We start from the raw sequence: 22298 nt of genomic DNA on the forward strand, positions 1-22298 counted from the left end.
ATACACATATTTCCTGCTCTTACCCTCCTTAAACCTCCCACAAATTCTGCAGAATGTCACCTTTTCCTGTATCTTTCATCTGTTTTTCTTTGCTTCTCTCAATCGACTGAACTATTTCATTGTGGAGAAGTGCGCGAAGAAACAGAAACAAAAACACATTAATCTTACAGACAACCGCATGGTTTCACTGGTGAATCGAATGTAAATGGAGCAGAGAGAACAAGAAAATCCGGAGGAGTTGTGACGAGAGACACGGATTTTGAAGGTGTAAGAACTTATTAGAGAGTTTCAGAAACTGGAAAATGTTCGAGCGAGAAAAATTGTTGTTTGGACGAAGTAAGATTGCAGGAATCGTATTCGTGTTAAAGAGACGTTGTCGGGAATCACATTTCTGTGGAGCTGACCGACTTTACGATTGCACCGCGCGTTGTTTTGTGCTCGCACACGCATGGGTTCGACTTTCCGAATCATCCAAACTTTGAGAGAAGCGTTTTCTCGTCTTCATTAATTATTATGTTTCCTCTAACAATGACTCTAATTCTAGAATTATTCTAGAGGATTGCCCCTTAAATCCAAAATCAATTTTTGGAATATTTGAGAAATTCAAAAATGTTGGAAACCATCGCACGAATTGTGTCGCTCTTCCGTTTCACCGTCATCATCTCTCTTCAATTTCCGTCGTTTTGATGCTGGAAGGTTAATCACCCAAAAATGAGAGACGGTGTTAAATGAGACATTCGAAATCATTGGGCTACTGTAACCCACCCCCGTGTTCCAAAAAGTGTGGAGGTCTATAGCCTCATTAGGTGAGCAGAGATAGTACGTGACATGAAGAGACACAGAGAAATGGAACGAGTTTGTTGGCAATTAAGATGAGGATGTTCGTGTGGTCGATCGTTTTGAGAAGTCAAAAGAATTTGTAAATGGAAATGAAATGTTGCCTATTTTGTATAAGTGTCCCCTTCATCTCTCAATTTGTAAAACGTTTAGTTCTGGGTTGTAAGCAGAACCAAAAAGGTAAATAGGGACCATAAAACTACAGTAATCTAGTTGGAGATCAAAAGGTATTAGGATGCGGGAAACGCTGTTAAAGGTGGACAAAACTCAACTCTGATATTTTCATAGAATAATGTATGAGTACCGGTGATTTCATTTTCATATCGATAAAATTTTAAAAATCGGTCTGGAACCCGCTGAGAGCGATCGCCGGTGAGTTTGGGCATTTCGGTGGCCTAGAAATTCGACTTCGGCCATGTTGAATTTTTCAAATTTTAACGCTATTTTCGGTCATTTTTGTTGTTTTCTTTCAATAATTTCGAAAGTAAACGGCAAAAATTGATTGAATTATTACAAAAATGTTAGAAAAAACGAAGAAAACTCGAAAAAAACAACATTTTCGAAAAAGTTCTAGAATGTTCCACGCCCACAGAAATGCCCAAACTGTTTCGCCGCTCGTTCTCCGCGGGGAATGAACCGAATTGAAAAATTCTTGAAATATGAAGATGAACTCACGGAAATGAACAAAGGAACATACGACTGAACTCGAATTTCTGAGCCATACCGCCAATTTTCACCAGCCACCGAAATGCCCAAACTCACCGGCGATCGCTCTCAGCGGGTTCCAGACCGATTTTTAAAATTTTTTCGATATGAAAATGAACTCACCGGTACTCATACATTATTCTATGAAAATATCAGAGTTGAGTTTAGTCCACCTTTAAATGAGTTTTATGGAGAGCGGAGCGGAGGTAAAGAAAGAATTATTGAGGTTTCAGGGATTCACTAGGGGAGAGAGAGATGGCTGGATTTTCTAGATCTTGTCTTTTACTTGAGCCGCCCATCTGGAATGTCACAGAGTACAGTATCATAAAAGATAATAATTTTTCTGTGTTCTGGTAATGAGTTAGATTAGTCCTGGTAGCTTTCAAACTTCTGAAATCTACGAACTACTGGAATCAATAGGAAAGGTGTTGGCAGTAGCTTCGAAATATTCGTACAAGTCCCGCCCCCTCACTCCAAAAGAATCCATATTTACTTCTCAAAAATTCAGAATTAATTACCATTCCTCTTGTTCAAATACATATATTTTATCGGTGGTTACTCTCACTTCAAAAGTCCGTCGTCAAAAAGAGGCGGTAATTTGCATTCTAATTTATTCTCTCTTTTCCATTTCGACACCACATTTTCCCTCTTCAGAAATTGAGAGAAAAGGAGTAATTGTTGCGTTTGGAAGTGTGGAAAAAGGGGACCCGCGACCATTTTCATTGAGAGAAACCCATTCATCAAACGGTCACTTGGATTAGGCATTAGGGATATTAAATTAGGCATTTTTGGACAAGGAATGGATGTTTTCAGTACAAAAGAGGATTTTCAGATAGAGGGAAGATTTTATAATGGAGAAGAACAAATGAGGGAAATTGTATGGTGCAAATTCTGAATACATAGTAAAGAACTATTCAAAACAACAAGTTTGTTGTGATGCCATTTTCCGAAATACACTTCAAAATAAACCCATCAAATCAGTCTGTATGAATAACAGTTATTTGAATGATGCTACTGATATTCAAAACAAGAAATAAGTGGTTAATTTCAATCAGATCATCAAAAAAAGAAGAACGATAAATTTCCCATTTTCTCTCAATTTTTACCCCCCGTCGAGAAAAGAAGCGGGATTTTGGGGGGAAGAGATTTTGAGGTCAAATTATAAAGCGGTCGAACCTTCAAGTTTTCACAACGGGACATTTCGAAGAAAGAGAAAATGAGATTAACGAAAAGATTATAATGATTAGTGAAGAGAATACGGAAGTCGGCAAGTTACCGTACTCGATTATTACAGACTGACAGTTTATACTCGAAAAGAAGAGAAATGATTTCGGGACTTCAATATACAAAAGTTCGATTCTTGAGAGATGGGATTCTTGCAAGAAAATGCATCAACCTAGATGATTCGTTCTCCATGATCGAGATTCTCATTGATTACTGTAACTAGACTGGATTACTGTAGCTCTCTCTTCTTTAATTGGGTCTAATTGTGGGAACATGGCGGTTTCTCTCTAATCACTCATGTTCTTTTCTTCCTTTTCCCGAGTCATGTTCCCGACAGACAAACCCAAATCCTAGAAAAAACTGTTTTCTCATTTCTCTCTTTCTCTGCGCTCTCCTGATTCAACACAATATTTCTGCTCTGTGTGAATTATGTGCAAAATGGTCATTCTTGCCTGTGTCTGCTCCTTCTGGCTTCACCTGTGTTTAGGATGAGTAGATAAGACGATGGTTGACCAGACGAGAAATAGTATTGAAGATGGAGAGATGCAGAGAAAATACAAATAAACGGAGAAACAGAGAAATTAGAGGGAATGAGTCGTGTGGATGACCACACGCTGAAGAAAAGAGCACTATGATTTTTGAAGGTTGCTCCCGAAGGAAGATTTTGGACTCCTGTGAACTTGCCACAGATTACTCGGTCTCGTCATTGTGCCTAACGGTCAGTAGGCTTTCCCGGGTGAACTCTGGGGTCTGTTACGATCTTTCTAGATGACTATAGCTAGTTTCGAAGAGGACATTCAGCCAACTGATTGGAATTGAAAATTGTCGTGTACTTCAAAAAAAGTTTGAACCTCACCCGGCATATAAGAGCGAAAAAACACCAATTTGTCAAATAATGGACAGTTTATTTCAAAATCATCGTTTGAAAAATTCCAGCATGTTTTCAGATATATTCCAGAAGATACGACGGAAAACGATCAAACTACGATAAAAAATCTCAACTCTCAGAAGAAATTAGTTTTATAGTAAAGTACTACTGAATTCATATATGTGTCTATGTTATCAGAGATATTAACATAATGAACATCCCCCAACCAGTAATCAGTGATGATTTGAATAATGATAAATTAACTATCAGCTCCAAAACTGCCCATCTCTAGAGCTATTTTGATTTTTGATCTGGATTTGCACCTCCTTCTTTAACCTAATTCAAAAATGTATTGCTCAGGTCTACTACTTTCTTCTTGAAACCAAAACAGATTCAAATACAAAATCTCAAATTAACAAAAGTTGAAATTTTCGGAGAATTTGGCCGTGGTATCAAAATATCCGTATTCGAAGATATCGAGGAAAAAATGGAAAAAAGTTAGTGGACGAGAAGAAGAAGGTAAAAAATGAATTTATGAGAAAAGACCTTGAACGGTAGCGAAAAAAATGAGAGAGGAGTGAGTGGGAAAAAACGGAATGGGAATATTTTTGAGAATTTGAAGAAGGCAAACATTGTTTGAATATATGAGAAAAGTTGAAGGATAAAGCAGAAAGTGGTTGGAGAGAAATTTTAGAAAAGATGGGGAGAAGTACAGTTGCTTAGTAGCATCGGATGATTGATGCATTTGAAATATTTAAAAATGGCAGAACTGAGAGGAAATGAGAAAGACAAGAAGATTTGGAATGTGACATTTAGGATGGTAGATTACCTAGAGAATACAGAAGAATCGGCACTAGAACAACAAAAAATAATGATTCTATGGCATAATATTCTAGTCTGAAAGCTGAGGATCAGGAAACAACATAAGAAGAACAGAAGTTCAAAAACTGAAGGAAAAAGTCTTCAGGTGGACAGAAGTGATAACTATAATTATCAGTAGCCCAATTATTCCACCTGGCGAGAATGACCATTCCCAAAAAAAAGAAGAGGCAACATAGGTGAGAGAGAAAAAAAGAGGCGGAAAAGTGTGAGGCTCCTGCGCAATGAAAAAAGAGTATTACGGTAAGAGAGAAAAAGAGAGAAGCTTGTAAGAAAAAGAGGAGAAGAAGCATGTCGACCCTCCTTTCCACACGGGAACGCGGCGGCCGGTCACGAACCTTTCCGCGCGGTCGAAACAGAAACAGTCTTTCGGAAAAAGGGAGAGCAAGAGAAGAAACTGGAGGAGAGAATCACGGATTATCACATAGTTAACAGAGGGAAACAATTATATTTGGAACAACTTAAAACGGTTTCAGAACTTGCCAGAGACGTGGCAGAGACGTGGCATTCGAGAAATTGATTTTGCATCGAAATAAAAAATTGGAAAAAATCATACAGTTTTAAAGTATCCAATCTCCGTGCTGAATCGATGAAACAATGTTCGATCAACTCCAAACATCCGTTAAATCAGTTATACTCAAGAAGTGTCAAATTTTCTTGTCCTATGACACAGTTTTCTCACCTGGATGATCCTCTAATTATCCATGATGTAACATCAATCAACCAAAAAAGAGTTGAATATTCATCCATATACAGTATGATGGTATACTTGTTAGGCTATCAGAGATTGTCTGAAATGCATCTACTCAATCTGCTCTCTCCATCAGATACAGGCCCAATAGGAACTTTCATTTTTGATGAGTTTGTGACACACAGGTGGACAATGTGATGAGCTATACGAGAATCCGTGAAAGATCTAGAAGCTAGATAATGCCAATCGGAAGATGATGATGTTATGAGGTAACACGGTGAATTAGAGGAGATTAAGATCTTGGATCCGAGAGTCGTCTCTCAGGACCGTAGTCTTTAGACTGTATTCTGTTGGTCACTCCGAGTGCGGCAAATTAAGGCTTTCTTCCCTCCGAATACCGTAACCCACTCTCTGATCTTTCAATGAAAATGACGACAACATACATCAAATTGAACATCAATTCCAAATCAAAAACTCCTTCTTTTTTATGTTTTTAGAATGGCTAATCAGCCTCTTTTCTCTGTGTTTTCCCTATGCCTCATCACAATTCAAACTACATTTTCACTGATAATATTTGCACTGTTTTTCGGATGGGACACCCTATTTGAACACGTCGGAAAGATGGAAATGGACAGACGGAGCAGAAGAAGATTAGGTTTTTTACGGGAAAAAAAGAGGAGACGAGAAGGAATTTACATTACGGGAGAACAAGAAAATTAGAAGAATTTAGAAGCGAAAAGTGGAGAGAAAAGGGCAAAGGTGGATAGTCCAAATGGGTTACGGTAGTTTTCAGCGAACATAGATTTTTTTTAACCTACGTCTCATGAGTTTTCAAAATTTCACGGGAACTCCGTATGATTAAGTTAATTTCTGAAAAGAAATCGATTTTCATGGAGGATGAAACCGACGGTTTCTTGATCATGGGTTTTGAATAGTACAGCCTAAAATGAACTATGATGAATTTTTCGAAAACATAAATAAACTTAAATGTAAGTTTAAAAAAAAGTAGTTTATCATTTGAAGATGAAGAAAAAAATTCTCAGTTTAAGAACAGTTTTCGTTTTCCGATTTTGCTTCTTCTTCTTCTTCATCCTTTCCTGACAGTACTCCAATTTCAACAAATCCAAAAACACAACAAAAACCAATTTGTTACGGTGACCTACAACTTAATTAGAAGTGTTGAATTCAACAGTTTCATTTAACCTCATGAATCAATCAATCAAAGAAAAAGTGTATCAAAAAAGTGTCTATAATTAAACAACATAAAAACCGTCTATTTTCATTTCAACGGTCATTCCGAAACACATAAAAATAGAGACACCCAATTGGTTTAGTGCAATGTGTAATTTTCATCCGGGAGCCATATTTCATCCGAAAATTCGCAAGCCGCAAAAAATTTTGGAAACTGTTTGCTCAATTCCCGTCTGTGATGACCAGCATTTTGGAGGAGAAAAGAAATTATTTGGTTACTATTAACTAATAACTACAGTAACTCTCTTGGACACAATGGACTGGGAGGGGGACTCTTGGAAGCCTGTGCAAATAAGATTGCCGACGGGAAAACGAATTGAATTATTGGTTGGCGGATGATTTGGAGAAAAAGAGAGAATGAGCTCATCATGAGTCTATTACGTAATAATTTTATGACGTTTTGCCATTTTATTTTGATTTCTGAGCACGAGGGATTTTAACACAAAACATATATATCCAATGAGAATTCCCTAGAGAACCAGTCGACATGGAAACGGTTATTGCAGTTTCCAGTTGAAAATCATTGATTCAAAGACTGTGGCAGAGTGACGTATCATCATGATTTTTTTCCTTGTACACCTTAAAAGTATAAAGGTCCTCTTTGAAAAGTTATTAATCGAAAAATTAGTTTTTGAAAGTTCCTTATCAGATGAAGTCCGCTTTCGATTAGAGAAATTAAACACGATTACCGGTTTGATGAATTAGTGGAGCCTCCCGAATCAGAACTGGACAGTTCTTATTCGGGCGGTTCTCGTTAGTGGTAGCACCAATCAAAGGTAGCAAAGAATGGAACATTTTGATTAGCAAATGCTATTTGCGAATTAAAACTCCCGTATTTCACATCAGTATACAAAGATCATTGAACAACTCCTAAACAACCGTAATCCTTTCGATTCCTAATCTCGTTTTCTCACTTTTTGCAAATTTTTCCCGAGGCAGAACCAGTTTTCAATAATAAACGATTCACAAATCTAATGAAATCCTATAAAATTGGAGCTACTTCAGATTCTACCGTAATCCTCATTAGGAGAAAATTGAATATTCTGACGATATGCGAAAATAGCGAAATTATTTCTGAGGGTTCATGAACAAAATTTGATCAATCTCTGGTTTTTTGAGAAAACAGAGCTGATATTTCATGAAAAGTAACTAAGTTTTCATGTGATATATTGTGTCTTCAAATGACAATAAATATAAAATTTGTTCCTCGTCTCCACTAAAAAAATTCATAATTTTATTGCAAATACGTGTTGCCAGATGGGCGACACTGACAAGAGAAATTCATAAAAACCGATTATATGAGAAATGAAGAGCCTTGTATCGAGATACCGACAGAGCGACAAGAACAGATGGTTTCATTTACGGAAAGACCATTATTAATAGGGATAAGAAGGAAGAAAGAAAAGACTTGGAAGGGAGGAAAATTTCGAAAGAAACAGTTCTCACGTAATCATAATTTCCCATCAATGAATTACATGTTCACGTGACATGTACCCATAAACAAATTGGGAAATTTCGTCTACAAAAGAAAGAAATTCCATAGAAGTAGCTTATTACTACTAGATAGAAACCATCAATTCATCAACAAATGAGGGAACAGAGCAAAACGGACGATAGAATTCATGTTCAGAAGAGTGACGATGATACAAGTGTAAGTTCATTTTATTCGAAAATTCTTCTATTCTGTTCTTATTATTTCAGACAATCCTTTCTCTCACAAATATGAACTTTCTGGCGTGTGGTGCATTCTCGAATGTGTACAGTGGAACGGCTATAACTGAAACGAACCAACAGCTGAGCATTGTGATTAAAAAAGTTTGGCCTTCCAAGAAACACTCACAGCAGTCAAATGAAATTGAGATTCTGAAAATGCTGGGAAGACTGAAACATAAGAATATTGTGTTCTTGTTGTATACTTATACGAAGCATCACGGAGGTTAGTTTGGGAAAAAATGTATGGCTCTATTCCAGTTTAGATGTCCTTTAAAAACTTGAACGTCCCAAAAAACACTTAGACGTCCCTTGAAACACTTAGACGTCCTTTGAAACATTTAAACGTCCTTTCGGATCCCAAATATGTTCAAAAATGTTTAAACGTCTCTTAAAACATTTAGACGTCCCAAAAAACGTTTAGACGTCCCATTAAATATTGAGACGTCCCTTGAAGTCCGAAAATTTGGTTTTAAATAATTAGACGTCCCACAAAACATTTAAACGTCCCAAAAAATGTTTCGACGTCCCAAAAAATGTTTCGACGTCCCTTCAACACTAAAAGTCACTGAAAGTTCGTGGGACGTCTAAATTGACGTCTAAACATTTTATGGGACGTTTAAACGTTTTTTGGGACGTCTAAACTTTTGAAAGGACGTTTTAAAAAAATAAGAGTTTGAAAGGACGTTTAAGTGTTTCAAGGGACGTTTGAGTTTTTAAAGGACATCTAAACTGGAATAGAGCCAAATGTATCAATATGGAGTGAGAGACTGAAACATTCTATTATGTTTCAGACAACATTTGTATGGGTCTGATCTTCGAATCGATGCCTTCTAATCTTCAACAATTTCTCAGAAATCAAACCAGAAAAATTGATATAATTGAAGTGAAACTAATCACGTGGCAACTTTTCCGTGGACAAGCTCATATTCAGAGAGTAGGGAGAGGACATAATTTCCAGAGAGATCAGTTAAATTTCAGATGGATATTTGCCATCGAGACATTAAACCACAGAATCTGTTGTACAATCCAGAGACAGGACTTCTTAAAATAACGGATTTCGGATCATCTTTGTACCAACCAGTAGATCATCCTCAGAGAAGTTATCAAGTCACTCGATATTATAGACCACCTGAATTGATTCTTGGAGCGAAACGCTATGGGTGTGAGATAGGTTTGTTTTTATAACCACAGATATGTCAATAATTTTGTAATTCATTTTCAGATATCTGGTCGTGTGGATGCGTGTTTGGAGAACTTTTGAAAGGTCGAGTGTTTTTTGCTGGGCATTCGTCAGTTCATCAAGCAGATGTTATATTCGATGCGATTGGATTGCCAACAAGTGAAGAGAAGAAAGCGATGCAGGTGGACAAGAAAGTATCTGAAACGATCATCAATGCGTACGAATCAGATACATCACATTCAACCGATAAGTTCACTTATATGTATGAACAAACTGAACTACAACAGGAAAGAAGTCAAAGTCGGGTTAAAAATGATGTAAGTTTTCAGGAAATTGATTGAATCGAAATTTGAAAATTTCAGAGAATCAGTACTGCTGACATGAAAAAAGCAACTGCTCTACTGCGTCGTATCCTAGTTTACACTCCAAAACTTCGAATGACTGGACAGAAGTTGTTGACTCACAAGTTCTTCAGTGAGGTATGTAAACTCAGAATAACAAGAATTAATTGTTTTTAATTTTAGTTATTCACTGGAACACCGCTCCGATTCAACGGCAGACCAATCCCATGTCTGACAAAGAAAGATCTTGAAAAAGTGAACAAAGGAGACGTAACATTGACAAATGAATCGAAAGACACTCAGGAATGAATTGGTTCTTCACTAACAACAACTAGTTACTCATCACTCGAACTAGCATCTGATCAATCAATAAATGATTCATGTTGAAATATTTTCTTATTTTTTCGATGGTTTTTAAAAACATTTTTATGTATTCCGTAACTCTTCATCATGAAAACTGTTGAAGCACATGAAGGCTCGAAAACTGAAACCGGCTCGAAATGCGACTGAAGGCTTCTATGCAAGAGCTGGGTTTTTGCAGAGTACAAGAGAGCCACCGAGACCGGAAATCCTCTGGTCTATGAAAATTGAAAATTTCTTCAAATCTCGGTTTTCAAATTTTGAATGTCTTTTATTTCTTCAAATTTATATAATTTTATTTATTTATTTATTTGAAAAAAGTACAAAATCAAAAATATATATTAATAATCAATAAACCATATTCACAGATGCTATAATGTCACGAATCTCGGAAGATTTATAGATTTTATCAATATCTGTCAATTCACTTATAAATATTTTCGAAGGAGCCAATCTCCGAGTTTTTTCGATTTTTGATGCCGGTGGACGACGGTTTCTTGTCGATTGTTCAAACACTTTTTCGAGCTGAAAAATCAGAATTAAAGAGAAAAACTGGAGTGAAACATCAAGAATACCTGTTCGAAAGTGGCGTTCTTCTCGTATCCCAATAGTAAATCTGCATCTCGATCTTTACGAGTGAAACGAGTTTTTCTCGGATTTCTCTTCCTACGTTTTGTCTGAAAACTCTATGTTTTTTATTCTGTTCTGTGATATAAACTACCTTCGGTTTGACGAGAGATTCATTCACAATTTCCTGAGTTTTTCTTCTTGCATTGTAACGACGACTTGGTTTTGGAGATTCTGTTACAGATGATGTTGGAACTGTAGGCATTGTAGACGATGGAGAGTCAGATTGAGAAATAACAGACGATGGGACAGAAGGAGTCTGAAATTATATCAGTGCAAGTCTCTCTCTTCAAGAATCGATAAACCTACCGTACTCCCAACACCAGCAGCTTGGTTTCTGATTCTTGTCGCTGCGGCACCTTCACTTTTTGGAATATTCTGGATTCCAACACCTGGAGTTGCAGCCACAGTAACCTCTTTTGGTACGGGAACTGGTGATGTCAATGACTTTCTTCTGGCTGTTGGTGTCGATGGTTTTGAAGATTTTCCAGATTCTGTGGCTGCTATTTTTGGCTTGGCAGCTTCTTTTGGGCCACACGAGAAAGAAGGAATCACGGCGTCTGGAAAAAATGAAATTGTTGAAGTTAAAGGTTTGTTTACTCACTTGGATCAGCTGGAGGTGGTTTCCATCTTCGAATAGTTCTTTTTGGTGCTTCTTTTTCTTGATTTAAAACAGTTTCTCCTGTTGGTTTATCAATTAGAATTCGCTTCTTCTTCAAATGTTTTTCAGCCTCAATTTTAGCATATTCTCTTGCTGCTTCCGCATCGCGACTTGCTTTCCAACGAGCTTTCTCTTCTTCGGCTTTTCTGAAATAAATTTTTTTTTTTTCTGAGTCTTAGAAATTTATGAAGAATTCAAATGCACAACAAACCCAAAAGCTCCAGAAGCTTTCTCAGTCGTCAGCCTTCTTTTCTCTTCCATTTCCCGTGATTTCGCTTCTTCTGTAGCCGTCAAAATACCCTTTGACAAATCTTTCATTTTATTTTGTAACTGATTTGATCCACTTTTCATTTGTTTTCTAATTTCTTCCATCTGAAATTCACTTGTGTACATTCTCCTCGGTTCATCCCCTAACTGCTCCTACCTGTTTATCAAAATCATCATTGATAACCGGTTTGATAACTTCATAAACTCGTTTTGGTTTCTCCGTACCTTTCGATTCTAGACGTGACGACTTTTTATATCTGGAATTTCGATATTGTATTCTAAACCGTCACGGAAAAAACATTTCCCATTTTTCTAATCACAGAAGTTTTTATTCCCATTTTATCGACTGATTGTTTCATTTTGAGAATCAGTCAAATCGTTTCTCGTTCTCGTTTAAAATGAGTGGACAGTTGTAAGTAATTTCATAGATGAAGTCAATACAGAAGCCAATAAATTTCAGAAAGTCTCCCGAACTGAAAAAGAAAAAGAAGGAGAAGGGGATGAAATCAAAGCATAAATCGAAGCCAGGATCGAAGCACGGATCGAAGCCAGGATCGAAGCATGGATCGAAGCCAGGATCGAAGCATGGATTGAAGACTAAAGGGACTAAACATGGAAAAGGGAAAAAAGGAAGAAAACACTCGAAACATGATCCGAATAAACCGAGAAAAAAGAAAAAGAGCAAGGTGAGAAGGGTAAAAGAGGAACTTCCCATGACGGGAATCGAACCCTGGCCGCGTGGGTGAAAACCACGAATCCTATAGGATAGCTAACCACTAAACCACATGGGATCCTGCAAGCAGTACTTTGGATGAAAATTCAAAAATCCGAGAGAAAACTAATTTAATTCGTTTCAGGACTCGGAAAAACCTCTTCCAGGATCAGGTCCAACCTCGATTCCATCAAAATCTGTTCCGAAGAAAAGTGAGAAAACAGGAGTAGAAGGCACACCGAAGACTGTTGAAAAATTGGTGACAGTTGAGAACAATTCGGGAAGTCTTCGTGTGGAAAAAACTCAACTTTCGGATGATAGTCTTCGTCGTAAAAAAGAGAACAAGGAAAACAAGAAAAAGGAAAAAGATGAGAAGAAGAAAACATCGAAATCAGATGTGGAGAAGGATGAGTATAAAAAGAAAAAGAAAGAAGAGAAAGAAGGGAAAAAGGAAGTCAAAGTAGAGGAAAAAAAAGAGAAAAAGGAAAAAGAGCCGAAAGTGAAACCGTATGTCTCACTACAGACCTACTCGCTAACACTTTGAAAGTTTCAGAGTCGCACCGGGATCAGCAGTTGACCAATCACCTCCAACAGCGGAGAAGAAAGTAGGCAATCTGTACAGCATTCTTGGAGAACTTTCAGATGTAACAGTGTACTCGATAACACCCCATACATTTATTTTGTGATTTCAACAGTTTATAATTTCGAAATTTCAGACTAAAAGTAGTGTGGATGGTACTCCAGATGACTCAAAGAAGAAGATGAAGGAGGAGCCGAAAGTAGCAACTCCAGATGCAAAAACTCCAGAAACAGTTGGTCCGCCGATGATGGAAATAAAGAAAGAAGGATCAAAGAAAGAATTGAAAGAAGGAAACAAGAATGGATCAGATGAGGGAAAATTGGAATCAGAACATGATAATCTGGTAGAGGAACCACCGAAAAAGAAAAACAATGATGATTCGAATTTGAAAAAGCAGAAATCTGAGAGTTTCAGACTGAAAAAGACGCAATCTTTGTCGCCTGTAAGTTGGAAAAAGGGCTCAAAATTATACATTCATAAACTATTCAAGGTGAACATTGCCGCGCCGATAGCTCCAGGACCACCGGGAAAACAGATCATTAGACCACATCCAGATCCTAATAACGAGATTGTGATGAACACTCCACCACTTTCTGATCGATGTGAGAACTCAGAGAGAGAGTACTCTCTTACTTTTCTGTTAACCTTTTCAGCCGGAAAACTGAAAGCCGTTGAAGCACAACGTTCAGAGTTGGATCAACCGCTTCCAGAACCAGAATTTGTTCTGAATCATGGAGACACGAGAGTGAAGAAGATAGATATCAAAAAAGTAGATTTCGATCTCATTGGACGGACTGGAATGTACATGGAAAGAATTGGAATGCCTGCTGAGAGAAAGGTTTTTGGTTACTTCCAATAGAAAATAGCTCTTGATTTCAGCAAGCTTTTGACTATATTGCCTACAATCGACATGATCTGAAACTGAAGCAAGCGGACTTCGCGAAAAATATGGCTGTTGCTCTCAGTGACATTGGCATCAACAAGTGAGTTATATTGCAATGAATAACACGCTGGTAGTTTCAAACTTTCTTATGTTTCAGAGAGCTCCTAATGCTTACAATTGTCAACTTAAAGAATTCTGGGCAAATCTCAAAAAGTGAAATGGATGCAGTTCTCAAAGACATTTTTGTAGTGAAGAAGATGTCAATTAGTTTTTCTCAAGTATCTTTTCTTCTCAAAACTCATTGTGAAATGTACAAATCGAGCAAAAACAATAGCAAGGAGGTAGTGCATGTGGATGTTTAGAGAACTAGGAAAGTGATTTGAATTCATGAATAAAAGAGATAATTTTATAAGGACTTACAACACTTTTTCTTCTTTTTTCTCTTTTGATTCCTCAGGTTCATCAAATTTTCCGGCCATTGCTGATACTGTACCGAATCGACGAGCTTTTTGAGCTGCTACTTTCTGAAAAATAGTTTGATGATAACTCAGAATAGTTTGATGATAACTTAGATCGTTTACTGACCTCATCTGTTGCAACTTTCTTCTTTGCATCCTCATCTTTCATGTTCAGAGCAGACTTTCGGAGAGCTGACTTGTCTTCCTTAAAATTGAACAAAGTCTATTTTTCTTTCCTAACAAATCTCACCTTTCCAGCGGGCAAAGCTGCCGTCACCTTAGCTTCTTTTTCCTTTTTCTCATTTTCTTCTTCTACTTTTTTCTTCTTTTTTATTTCCAACTCCTTTTCTTTTCTCTTTTTTTCCTCTTCCTCTTCCTTCTTTTTTCGTTCTTCCTCTTCTTTAATCCTCTTTTTTTCCTCTTCACTTGGAGCCAATTTCGTATCAATTTTAGTTCCAACTTGAACTTTTTCTAGCTTTGTCGGTTGAATTACAGCTTTTTTAGCAAAATCAGTTGCTGGTTTTCTATCAGTTGCAAATCGAGAAGCTGATTCTTCACGGATATTTTCAGTCATTTGACGAACGAATGTTGGGATTAAGTGGACATCTTTTTGACCCTGAAACTCAAATTCCGTTGTTTAATCTAAAAATCTCTGAATGCGTTAGGACTCACTGTATAATCCTCTACTTCAACTTCATCCAATGCAAACAGTGTTTCTTCTGGAATCTCTCCATAACATGCTTCTTCAATCATCTCTTCTACAAGGCTTTCAGTCATCAATCTGATTGGAGGAGTCACAAATAATTCATGACTTTCAGACTCCATTATACTGCACTCTTCCTCTTCTTCTTCTTCAGAAGACTCGACACTTTTCATTGTGATTTCATTCTCTACTTCTTCCTCATCTTCATCAACGTATTCTTCTAGAACGTCTTCGTCTTCATACTCGTACTCCTCCTCATCTTCATATTCAATTTCTTCATCCCAATATTCTTCATCTTCATATTCATCAGATTCATCTTCAATTTCTTCCTCGTCATCATAATATTCTGATTCTTCCGAGTCTTCCGAATCCTTTCTAGCAGCCCTATCCACTAATTTCAGAGTGCATCCTACTGTTCTTCCATCATAATTTGATCCATTCTCATCATCAGAAGTCATACTTCCAGGAGACATGTACGCACCGAGAGAGGATGACCCAGGACGAGCGATTGGAAGAACTGAAAAGTATTTAATGTTTTTATGTTCTTGATATCTGTGTTACCTCTAAAATCTTCATCATCTCCTTCTTCGCAGCTGTGTACTTCATCTGACCATTCTTCGTCATCTTCATCTCCAGGCAACATTCCATCATAAGTGACACTACAAGTGAATGTAGGCGCTGGAACTGCAAATAAACTATCCACTCTTCCCCGTGATTCCTCTTTTCTTGCGTCAGCTAGAAATGTATCGCCGTCCGAGAATTCAGAAACTAAAGCTGAGGTATTGGATGCTGACGTGGCAAGAGGGTAAAGTTCTCGGAGATTGATGTGATCTTTGAGGGAAAATGTTTGAGAAACTGAGAATTCGTTGTCTTCTTCTTCATCAGTCATGTCTGAAAATTGAAAGCTTTGAGACAGTTCCTGGATACGAACTTACATTCTTCATCATCTTCCCCTTCAGTCCAATCTCCAGATGAGTAATCTTCTTCCTGAAATTATCAGAAATATACTTTTCTATTCATTTTTCTCTCTCACCTCATCATATTCTCCATCATCTTCAGTTGAAGAAGACGTTCTTTTTATTTCATTATTATTCCAAAGACAAATACTTGCAGCAGTTGTAACTGGAGTTGTTGCTAGTGGAGTTGATGGGTTTGATGGCTCAGTGATGAGAACGAGAGGAATTGGAATTCGACGAATTTTCTGGAATAAGAAAAAGTTTTGGAGAGTGTGATCGTTCTGACACAAAAAATGTCAATTTTTGAATTTTCACCTTTTCTTGCTCCTCATTTTTAATCTCATCCGATTTGTTTTCTAATTTGGTTTCTTCGTTTCCTCCATCTCCATTATTCATTTTCTCAGCTTTCAAAATCGACTGTAAGTTCTCTAATGTTCGATTCGGATCTCTACGTTTTCGAAGTGTTGAAGCTGAAATTTGTTCATATAGACTCAAATATTACAGACAAATCGAACATTCGAAGCTTAAAAAAAGACTCGTAGGCGTCAAATTTCAAAATCCAGCACATGGTTTGTTCATCTATACATTTTTCACTTGTTGTGGTGGTTCACAACAAAAGAGAAAAAGAGAAATAGATCAGTGAGCACAGAAGAAAAAAGATTTCGGGCTGCTCCGTGAGCCACCGTCATCATTGCAAACAGCTGTTCGAAATTGCTTGATCAAAAAAAAAGAAAAAAAAAAGAAATCTCATGAAATTTTTGAGATTCAAACCTCTTGAAGACGTCGTTGTTGTGTCACTTTCTGATGATTTTTCTTCGGAAATTTCACGAGTTTCTTCTGTTTTCTTTTGAGTTTTTGATGGCTCCTCTGGGTGATTCAATACCACATTCACGGCAGATGAGATAAGATTTTCGGGAGTTTTCGAAGTTTCAATTGATGGTGTAATCTGAAGATGAGAGATTCCCAATTGGTGCATTTGAAATATGTTGTGGAAAGTGGACGCCAAAAAGTATATATCCCCACATACCTCTCTCGTTCTCGACGGTGATTTATCACTTCGAATTCTGATTCTCACTGGTTCTTTTTCTTCTTTTTTCTCTACTTCTTTCTCAAATGAAACCAATCCAGATTCTTTCACTGGAATTCCATTGATCTTAATAGACGAAACTATTTTCTTGACCGGCTCAGGAAGTTTGATAACTGGAAGTTCTTTCGGAGTCTTTTCATCGATTTCTGAAGGACTTATATCATCCAAAAAGTCTTCCTCGTCCGAACTCATGTCAACCAATTTCGGAACGTCATCAGGTATTTTCGGAGTTTCTTTCTTCGGAGGCTCTTCTGGAATTACCGCTTTCTCTTCAACGCTTTCTTCTTTTTTGAAATCTGATATTTTGACAAATTCTAATTTCAACGCTTCCTTCACAAGATCACCGTCTTCTTTCTTCTTTTTCTTCACGTCATCTGATTCCTTTTCAATTGGAGTAGAAATTCCAAACGTTGCTTCCATTTGAAAGTTTCTGGTTAATGGTTTCATTTCTGGAGACACTGAACGAGATTCAGATTTCTCGATAGTCTTGAGCTCCTATAATTGAACCATATTCGAATTTCTCCCTCCAAACTGTAGTACTGTACCTTTCGAACTGGTAACGGAGAACATTTTGGAGTGACATCCTTGCTTGGAGAGTTGCAAACTGAAGCACGCGGAGTGATTGAACTAGCTGAACTGGCCTTAAATCAATAAATTTATTATGTTGCTTCAACTGGGAAACTAACTCTTCTCAATCCTTTCGACTGATATTTTGTCAGAATTTCATCTTCGTCCTCCTCAGAAATTGAATTATCATCATCTTCTGCCTCACTTTTCGATTCGAAACGACGAGAAACTAAATTGTTTGATTATCTTTAATTACTCCATTTAATTTCTCACCTTTTTCTGCCAAAGACTCTTCATTTTTAACTCCAGTCTTCGTAAGATCTGGTTCACTATCAGTGACATACTTTTGATATAACTTGCGGAATGTGCTCTCCACCTCGTCTACATCCTCCTGCAAATTAATATAGTGTTTTTCCACTTTTTGATTAATATAAACAACTGTATAATGAAGAGAAAAGAGAACTATTTTGGTGGCTACCTCGTTATCAGTAGTCCTACTCATTGATCTATAATCTCGATCACTGCGATAAGAACTGGAAGTAGACGTTCGAGAAGAGTATGCAGATGAAGGTTTGTGAGACGAAAAACGATTGGAACTTCCAGAAGATACTGTAGAAGAACATCGACTACTACTGTAACTGTTGTCAGGACTGCGGTATTTAGAGGAAGAATAGTCGGAAGTTGTTGATAAATCTGTGGAACGATAACGGGAAAGACTCGGTGTGTACGATGATCTGAAAATAATTGGATTCAAATTATGGCAGATTAAAATGTTACTAGAATGGAGAAACCTACATTGAGTTATCAGGTCGATATCTAGAAAAAGTAGACGATGATGACGACACTGAGTCGGAATGAGTGGATCGAGGGGGGTCGTACGCTGTAAAACACATGTGAAACATATGGATACTACGGAATTAGTGAAGCAAAACGAAGGGATGTGACCCTCGTCCGTTCAACTAGCTTCTGTATTCATGTCTGTATGTCCAGATGTCTCTTTTACATTCAAAAACAAGAAACTCACCTCCAATACTTACACTTCCAGCTCTAACATTTCTGGGAGTATATGATGTCGTTGTGCTGTTTGAAGATCCAGTTCCAGAAGTTATTGATCCAGCACGATAAGAAGAAGATGGGCGGTACGAAGAAGATGTTGAAGAAGTTGAATTCAATTGTTCAGTACTACCGTATCTCAAAGTAGAAGATAATTTTAAAATAATTTCATTTTTTGATTCAGTAATTCAAAACTAATGATATTTAAATAAATTGGAGTACCTGCTTGTATATGAACTGATTCTTGGTGTATAATCACTATTCGTTAATCCTCCACTTCGAATGACTGAACTTGTTCGATTAGAAGATGCAAATGGATCATATGACGTTGCACGAGACATCCTCGTTGTAGTTGTGGGAAGTTCTCGAGGCTGGAATATGAAACATTGCTTCAAAAACTATTAAAATAGAAATCGAATAGAACAATTTGACTACTAACTAATTCAACACGAAGCCCTAGACAAAGGAAACGAAAAGTATGAGAGAAATACGTATCAGTTTTCCAGGAATTCTTGGGCCAAGTGTGTATGAAAGAGCCCAAGGAACATCAGGTGATTGACAACTTTATCGGCTCTTTCCTCCCATTTTTCTGGATGAGAAAGCAGTAAACATGTGCATGTTTTCAGTGGCTTCTCGGCAGTCATTCTCAAACAATTTCACCACTTTTTGTTACAATAGTCGAAGATTCTCAACGCTTGTGGTTTGCAAACTTTTGAAATAATTTCAGTTCAGTTTTGAGAGTTTTTAGGAATGGAGTAGAACTACAATAACCACTTTCTATCTAAATCCATAAATTTAATAGCTACGTTTTCTTTTTTCAATAGAATTTTATCTGTTGAAAAAATATTGTTTTCTTTTTTTACCTCGTTTAAACTTAATTTTTTGATTACAGATTCCCATGATACAGAAGATATCGTATGAATCATCTTGAAATCTCTCACAACTTTTTTTTTGTTCTGAAAGCGATTGACTTATTATCCAATAACTAACCCTCCCTCTTTCAGTTCCATAACTCGTTCGATACGGTGCTGGATCTCTTGAAGAAGACGAAGAAGTTGTCGACCTTCTCTCAACACTCCCACTTCTATATCGGAGACTCGAACTGTCTCGATTTGAATATAATGATGACATTTCTATCTGGAACAGCAAATAATAACATTGTTCGAAGAGAGTATAGGAAATAGAGCAGAGAGGAATAATTTTAAAGTTTCAAAATTGAGCATTTATTTGTTTTTTTCAGAAAGATTTCTTACTTATCTTACTTTTCGGTGTCGTGGAATGATTACCTGACTGTAAATTTGATAACCGAAAGATATATGTGGAAAGAACTCCTTCAATGTTTATGTTTTTAGTGCTGAAAGTTGTTATAATTGACATGTATTATTCGATCTAAAAAAAGATTCTGAACTTTTGCAATCCGTATTACAACATGTGTCTCTTGCTTGGACACTGATTCATGTTTCATCATTCATCAAAAAAGAACTAGATATTCTCGATATGATTGATATACTAAATACCAAATGGACACATTCTGAATCCCTTGAAAGACTCTTTTTTCTGTTATTTTAAATGTGATAAACTAGTGATAAAAGAAGAATTGGAAGGTGATTGAGAATAGGAAAATGAAATGAAATTCTTCTTTCTCTTTATCTTTTCCTGTCTGAACGCCCTCCTATCTTCATCTTCTCCTTCCTTCCTCTATCTTTTTCAATTCATTTCAGTTGATGGTGCTCAGTGAGCATTAGTGCATTGAAATGTACAGAGAAGTGAGAAGGGAAATAGGTTACAACCGCAATGAGCCAAAATGTTTCGGACGCTTGGACAAGAAGACAACACCTGACACAACAACGACCTCTCTCTCTCTTTCATTTGACATTTGACATTTTGTACGATTGTTTTTATTGGAAAAAAGGAAGTGAGCGTATTAAAGAGTTTAAACTAAGACTACTGATGGTGGAAAGCAAGAAAAATTGGACTAATCTGAAATAACTGAAAATATATAACATTTCAAAAAACTTGTGAAGATCAGAATGGACACGAGAGGATAAAAGCAGATGAAGATTTTTTGAATATTCTTATCAGAAATCTCAACTGATTGACATGCACATGGATAGTGGATGAAATCAGAGGTTAAGACAAATATGAATGAAAGGTTCTTGTGTTTATCCATATTTTGGTAAGAACTGAAATATGGTCACACAGAAGAATGATGACCGAAAACTGATTACAGAAAGTTTGAATGCCCTGAGACAGTCCATGAAACAGGTTGGGAGAGACATGAATTTGTGAATGTGTGGTGCAGCCAGTTAAGGTTTTTCTCCGACAAGAATCATGGGTTTATATCATCTAGAGTTTACGAATTGTATGTTTTCATATAACTGTTTTTTCATGTCCTTCATTTTTCGAATAAACGGTTAGCATTTCTTTACAATCTTTTATATGAAATTATTCAAAGAACTTGTAGATTTTTTCAATATTATTGGTTTATCGGATCAACTAGCTTCTTTTTTCAGCCATCACTTGCAAACATCCCTACAAAACCCTTTTTCAAACTGCCGCTATTTGCCATGAGTCAAAGTCCGGGAGAGCGCACTTGCCTCACCCATTTCGGCATGCCTTTTTTTCCACTAAACAGTGGATTTTTATTGTTTTTTGCAGCTTTAACTTGTTATGCATGCGATCAGGAGATTCCCTTTTTTTTTGTTTTTTGGAAACATCAAAGTTATCGATTTCTTGATTTTCAGGCTCTTCAGCTGCAATGTGGCGTAGTTTTCCAAGTTTAGTGTCGTCAGTGGTCCGGTAAGTTGTTAAGTTCTCCAAGAAGCAAATCCTTCCCATAACTATTTTAAGATCACAAAATGCTCCAGCCATCCGCTTTTCCAGTACAATGAAGCAATTTTTTGACGATGAAGCAAATTTCGGAAAGGCAGAGCTTCGTCCAAAGAATCGCCCCGGAAGATCATGGACCGAAGAAGAATTGAGACTGAAGAGCAATTCAGATCTCCATAAACTTTGGTAAATTTAAATTCTTTCTTAACCTTATTGCTCGATTTTCACCGAAAACTTTTCTAGGTATGTGTGTCTGAAAGAGAGAAATATGCTGATAACGATGAAGAAAGCACACATTTCACGTGCACGTAATATGCCAAACCCAGAAAGAATTGATCGCGTTCAGGAGGTAAATAAAATTTTGAAAAGTTAAAGGTAATTTCATCAGTAAAATAAATATTTAATTACAGTCAATGGACCGAATTGAAGCTGTCGTTCATGAAAGAAACGATGCAGTATTTAAATTGGAGACTGGGGAATCTGCTGCTCCTCGAAAGAGAACAATTACTTCATTTGCCGGTTTCACCTATGAGTTAGTTTTTGAGTTTTTTCAAATGACTTTTTTCTTACTATCATTTTTTCGAGTTATAAAGTATAACTTTTCAATTCATCTCTCGCTTTTCTGTTCAGTACAATTTTTTCAGAAAACAAGCAACCGAGCACTATTCTCCACCAGAAGCTAGCAAGAAAGAATACGAAACTCCATATCTTGACGATGACGCCTACATGATGCAGAAACTTTGGCAAGAGAAGGAATTCATGAAGAACCGAGACAGATTAGACGATGAGAAAAGACGAGAAACACGAACAGAAGACATGGATAGATTTAAGAGAGGCGCACCTCGGGTTTTCAACAGATAAAATAA

At 36.9% G+C, this 22298-nt stretch overlaps 4 protein-coding genes across 4 annotated transcripts; 3 read left to right on the forward strand and 1 right to left on the reverse strand.

Moving 5' to 3' along the window:
- Positions 1-8043: 8043 nt before the first annotated feature.
- Positions 8044-9998, forward strand: GCK72_001926 (uncharacterized protein; the record flags this gene model as incomplete). The annotated part of the gene is made up of 7 exons (XM_003114849.2): positions 8044-8106; positions 8157-8391; positions 8960-9102; positions 9147-9339; positions 9391-9665; positions 9711-9827; positions 9873-9998. The coding sequence occupies 7 exons, from the start codon at positions 8044-8046 to the stop codon at positions 9996-9998; spliced, it is 1152 nt and encodes a 383-aa protein (XP_003114897.2).
- Positions 9999-10397: 399 nt separating this feature from the next.
- On the reverse strand, positions 10398-11655 carry GCK72_001927 (uncharacterized protein; the record flags this gene model as incomplete). The annotated part of the gene is made up of 6 exons (XM_003114567.2): positions 10398-10574; positions 10625-10726; positions 10771-10935; positions 10986-11236; positions 11281-11483; positions 11549-11655. 6 exons carry the CDS (start codon positions 11653-11655, stop codon positions 10398-10400), a joined length of 1005 nt encoding a protein of 334 aa, XP_003114615.2.
- A 347-nt stretch (positions 11656-12002) lies between these two features.
- On the forward strand, positions 12003-14141 carry GCK72_001928 (uncharacterized protein; the record flags this gene model as incomplete). Its single annotated transcript, XM_053723186.1, has 9 exons — positions 12003-12016; positions 12065-12290; positions 12462-12823; positions 12870-12921; positions 13033-13338; positions 13387-13498; positions 13550-13665; positions 13776-13879; positions 13937-14141. The coding sequence occupies 9 exons, from the start codon at positions 12003-12005 to the stop codon at positions 14139-14141; spliced, it is 1497 nt and encodes a 498-aa protein (XP_053591831.1).
- Positions 14142-21361: 7220 nt separating this feature from the next.
- GCK72_001929 (uncharacterized protein) lies at positions 21362-22293 on the forward strand (the record flags this gene model as incomplete). Its single annotated transcript, XM_003115071.2, has 5 exons — positions 21362-21402; positions 21454-21618; positions 21676-21781; positions 21843-21964; positions 22077-22293. 5 exons carry the CDS (start codon positions 21362-21364, stop codon positions 22291-22293), a joined length of 651 nt encoding a protein of 216 aa, XP_003115119.2.
- Positions 22294-22298: the final 5 nt, after the last annotated feature.

The sequence above is a fragment of the Caenorhabditis remanei genome, chromosome I, assembly GCF_010183535.1.
Source record: "Caenorhabditis remanei strain PX506 chromosome I, whole genome shotgun sequence".
In the NCBI taxonomy this organism is placed as follows: Eukaryota; Metazoa; Nematoda; class Chromadorea; order Rhabditida; family Rhabditidae; genus Caenorhabditis; species Caenorhabditis remanei.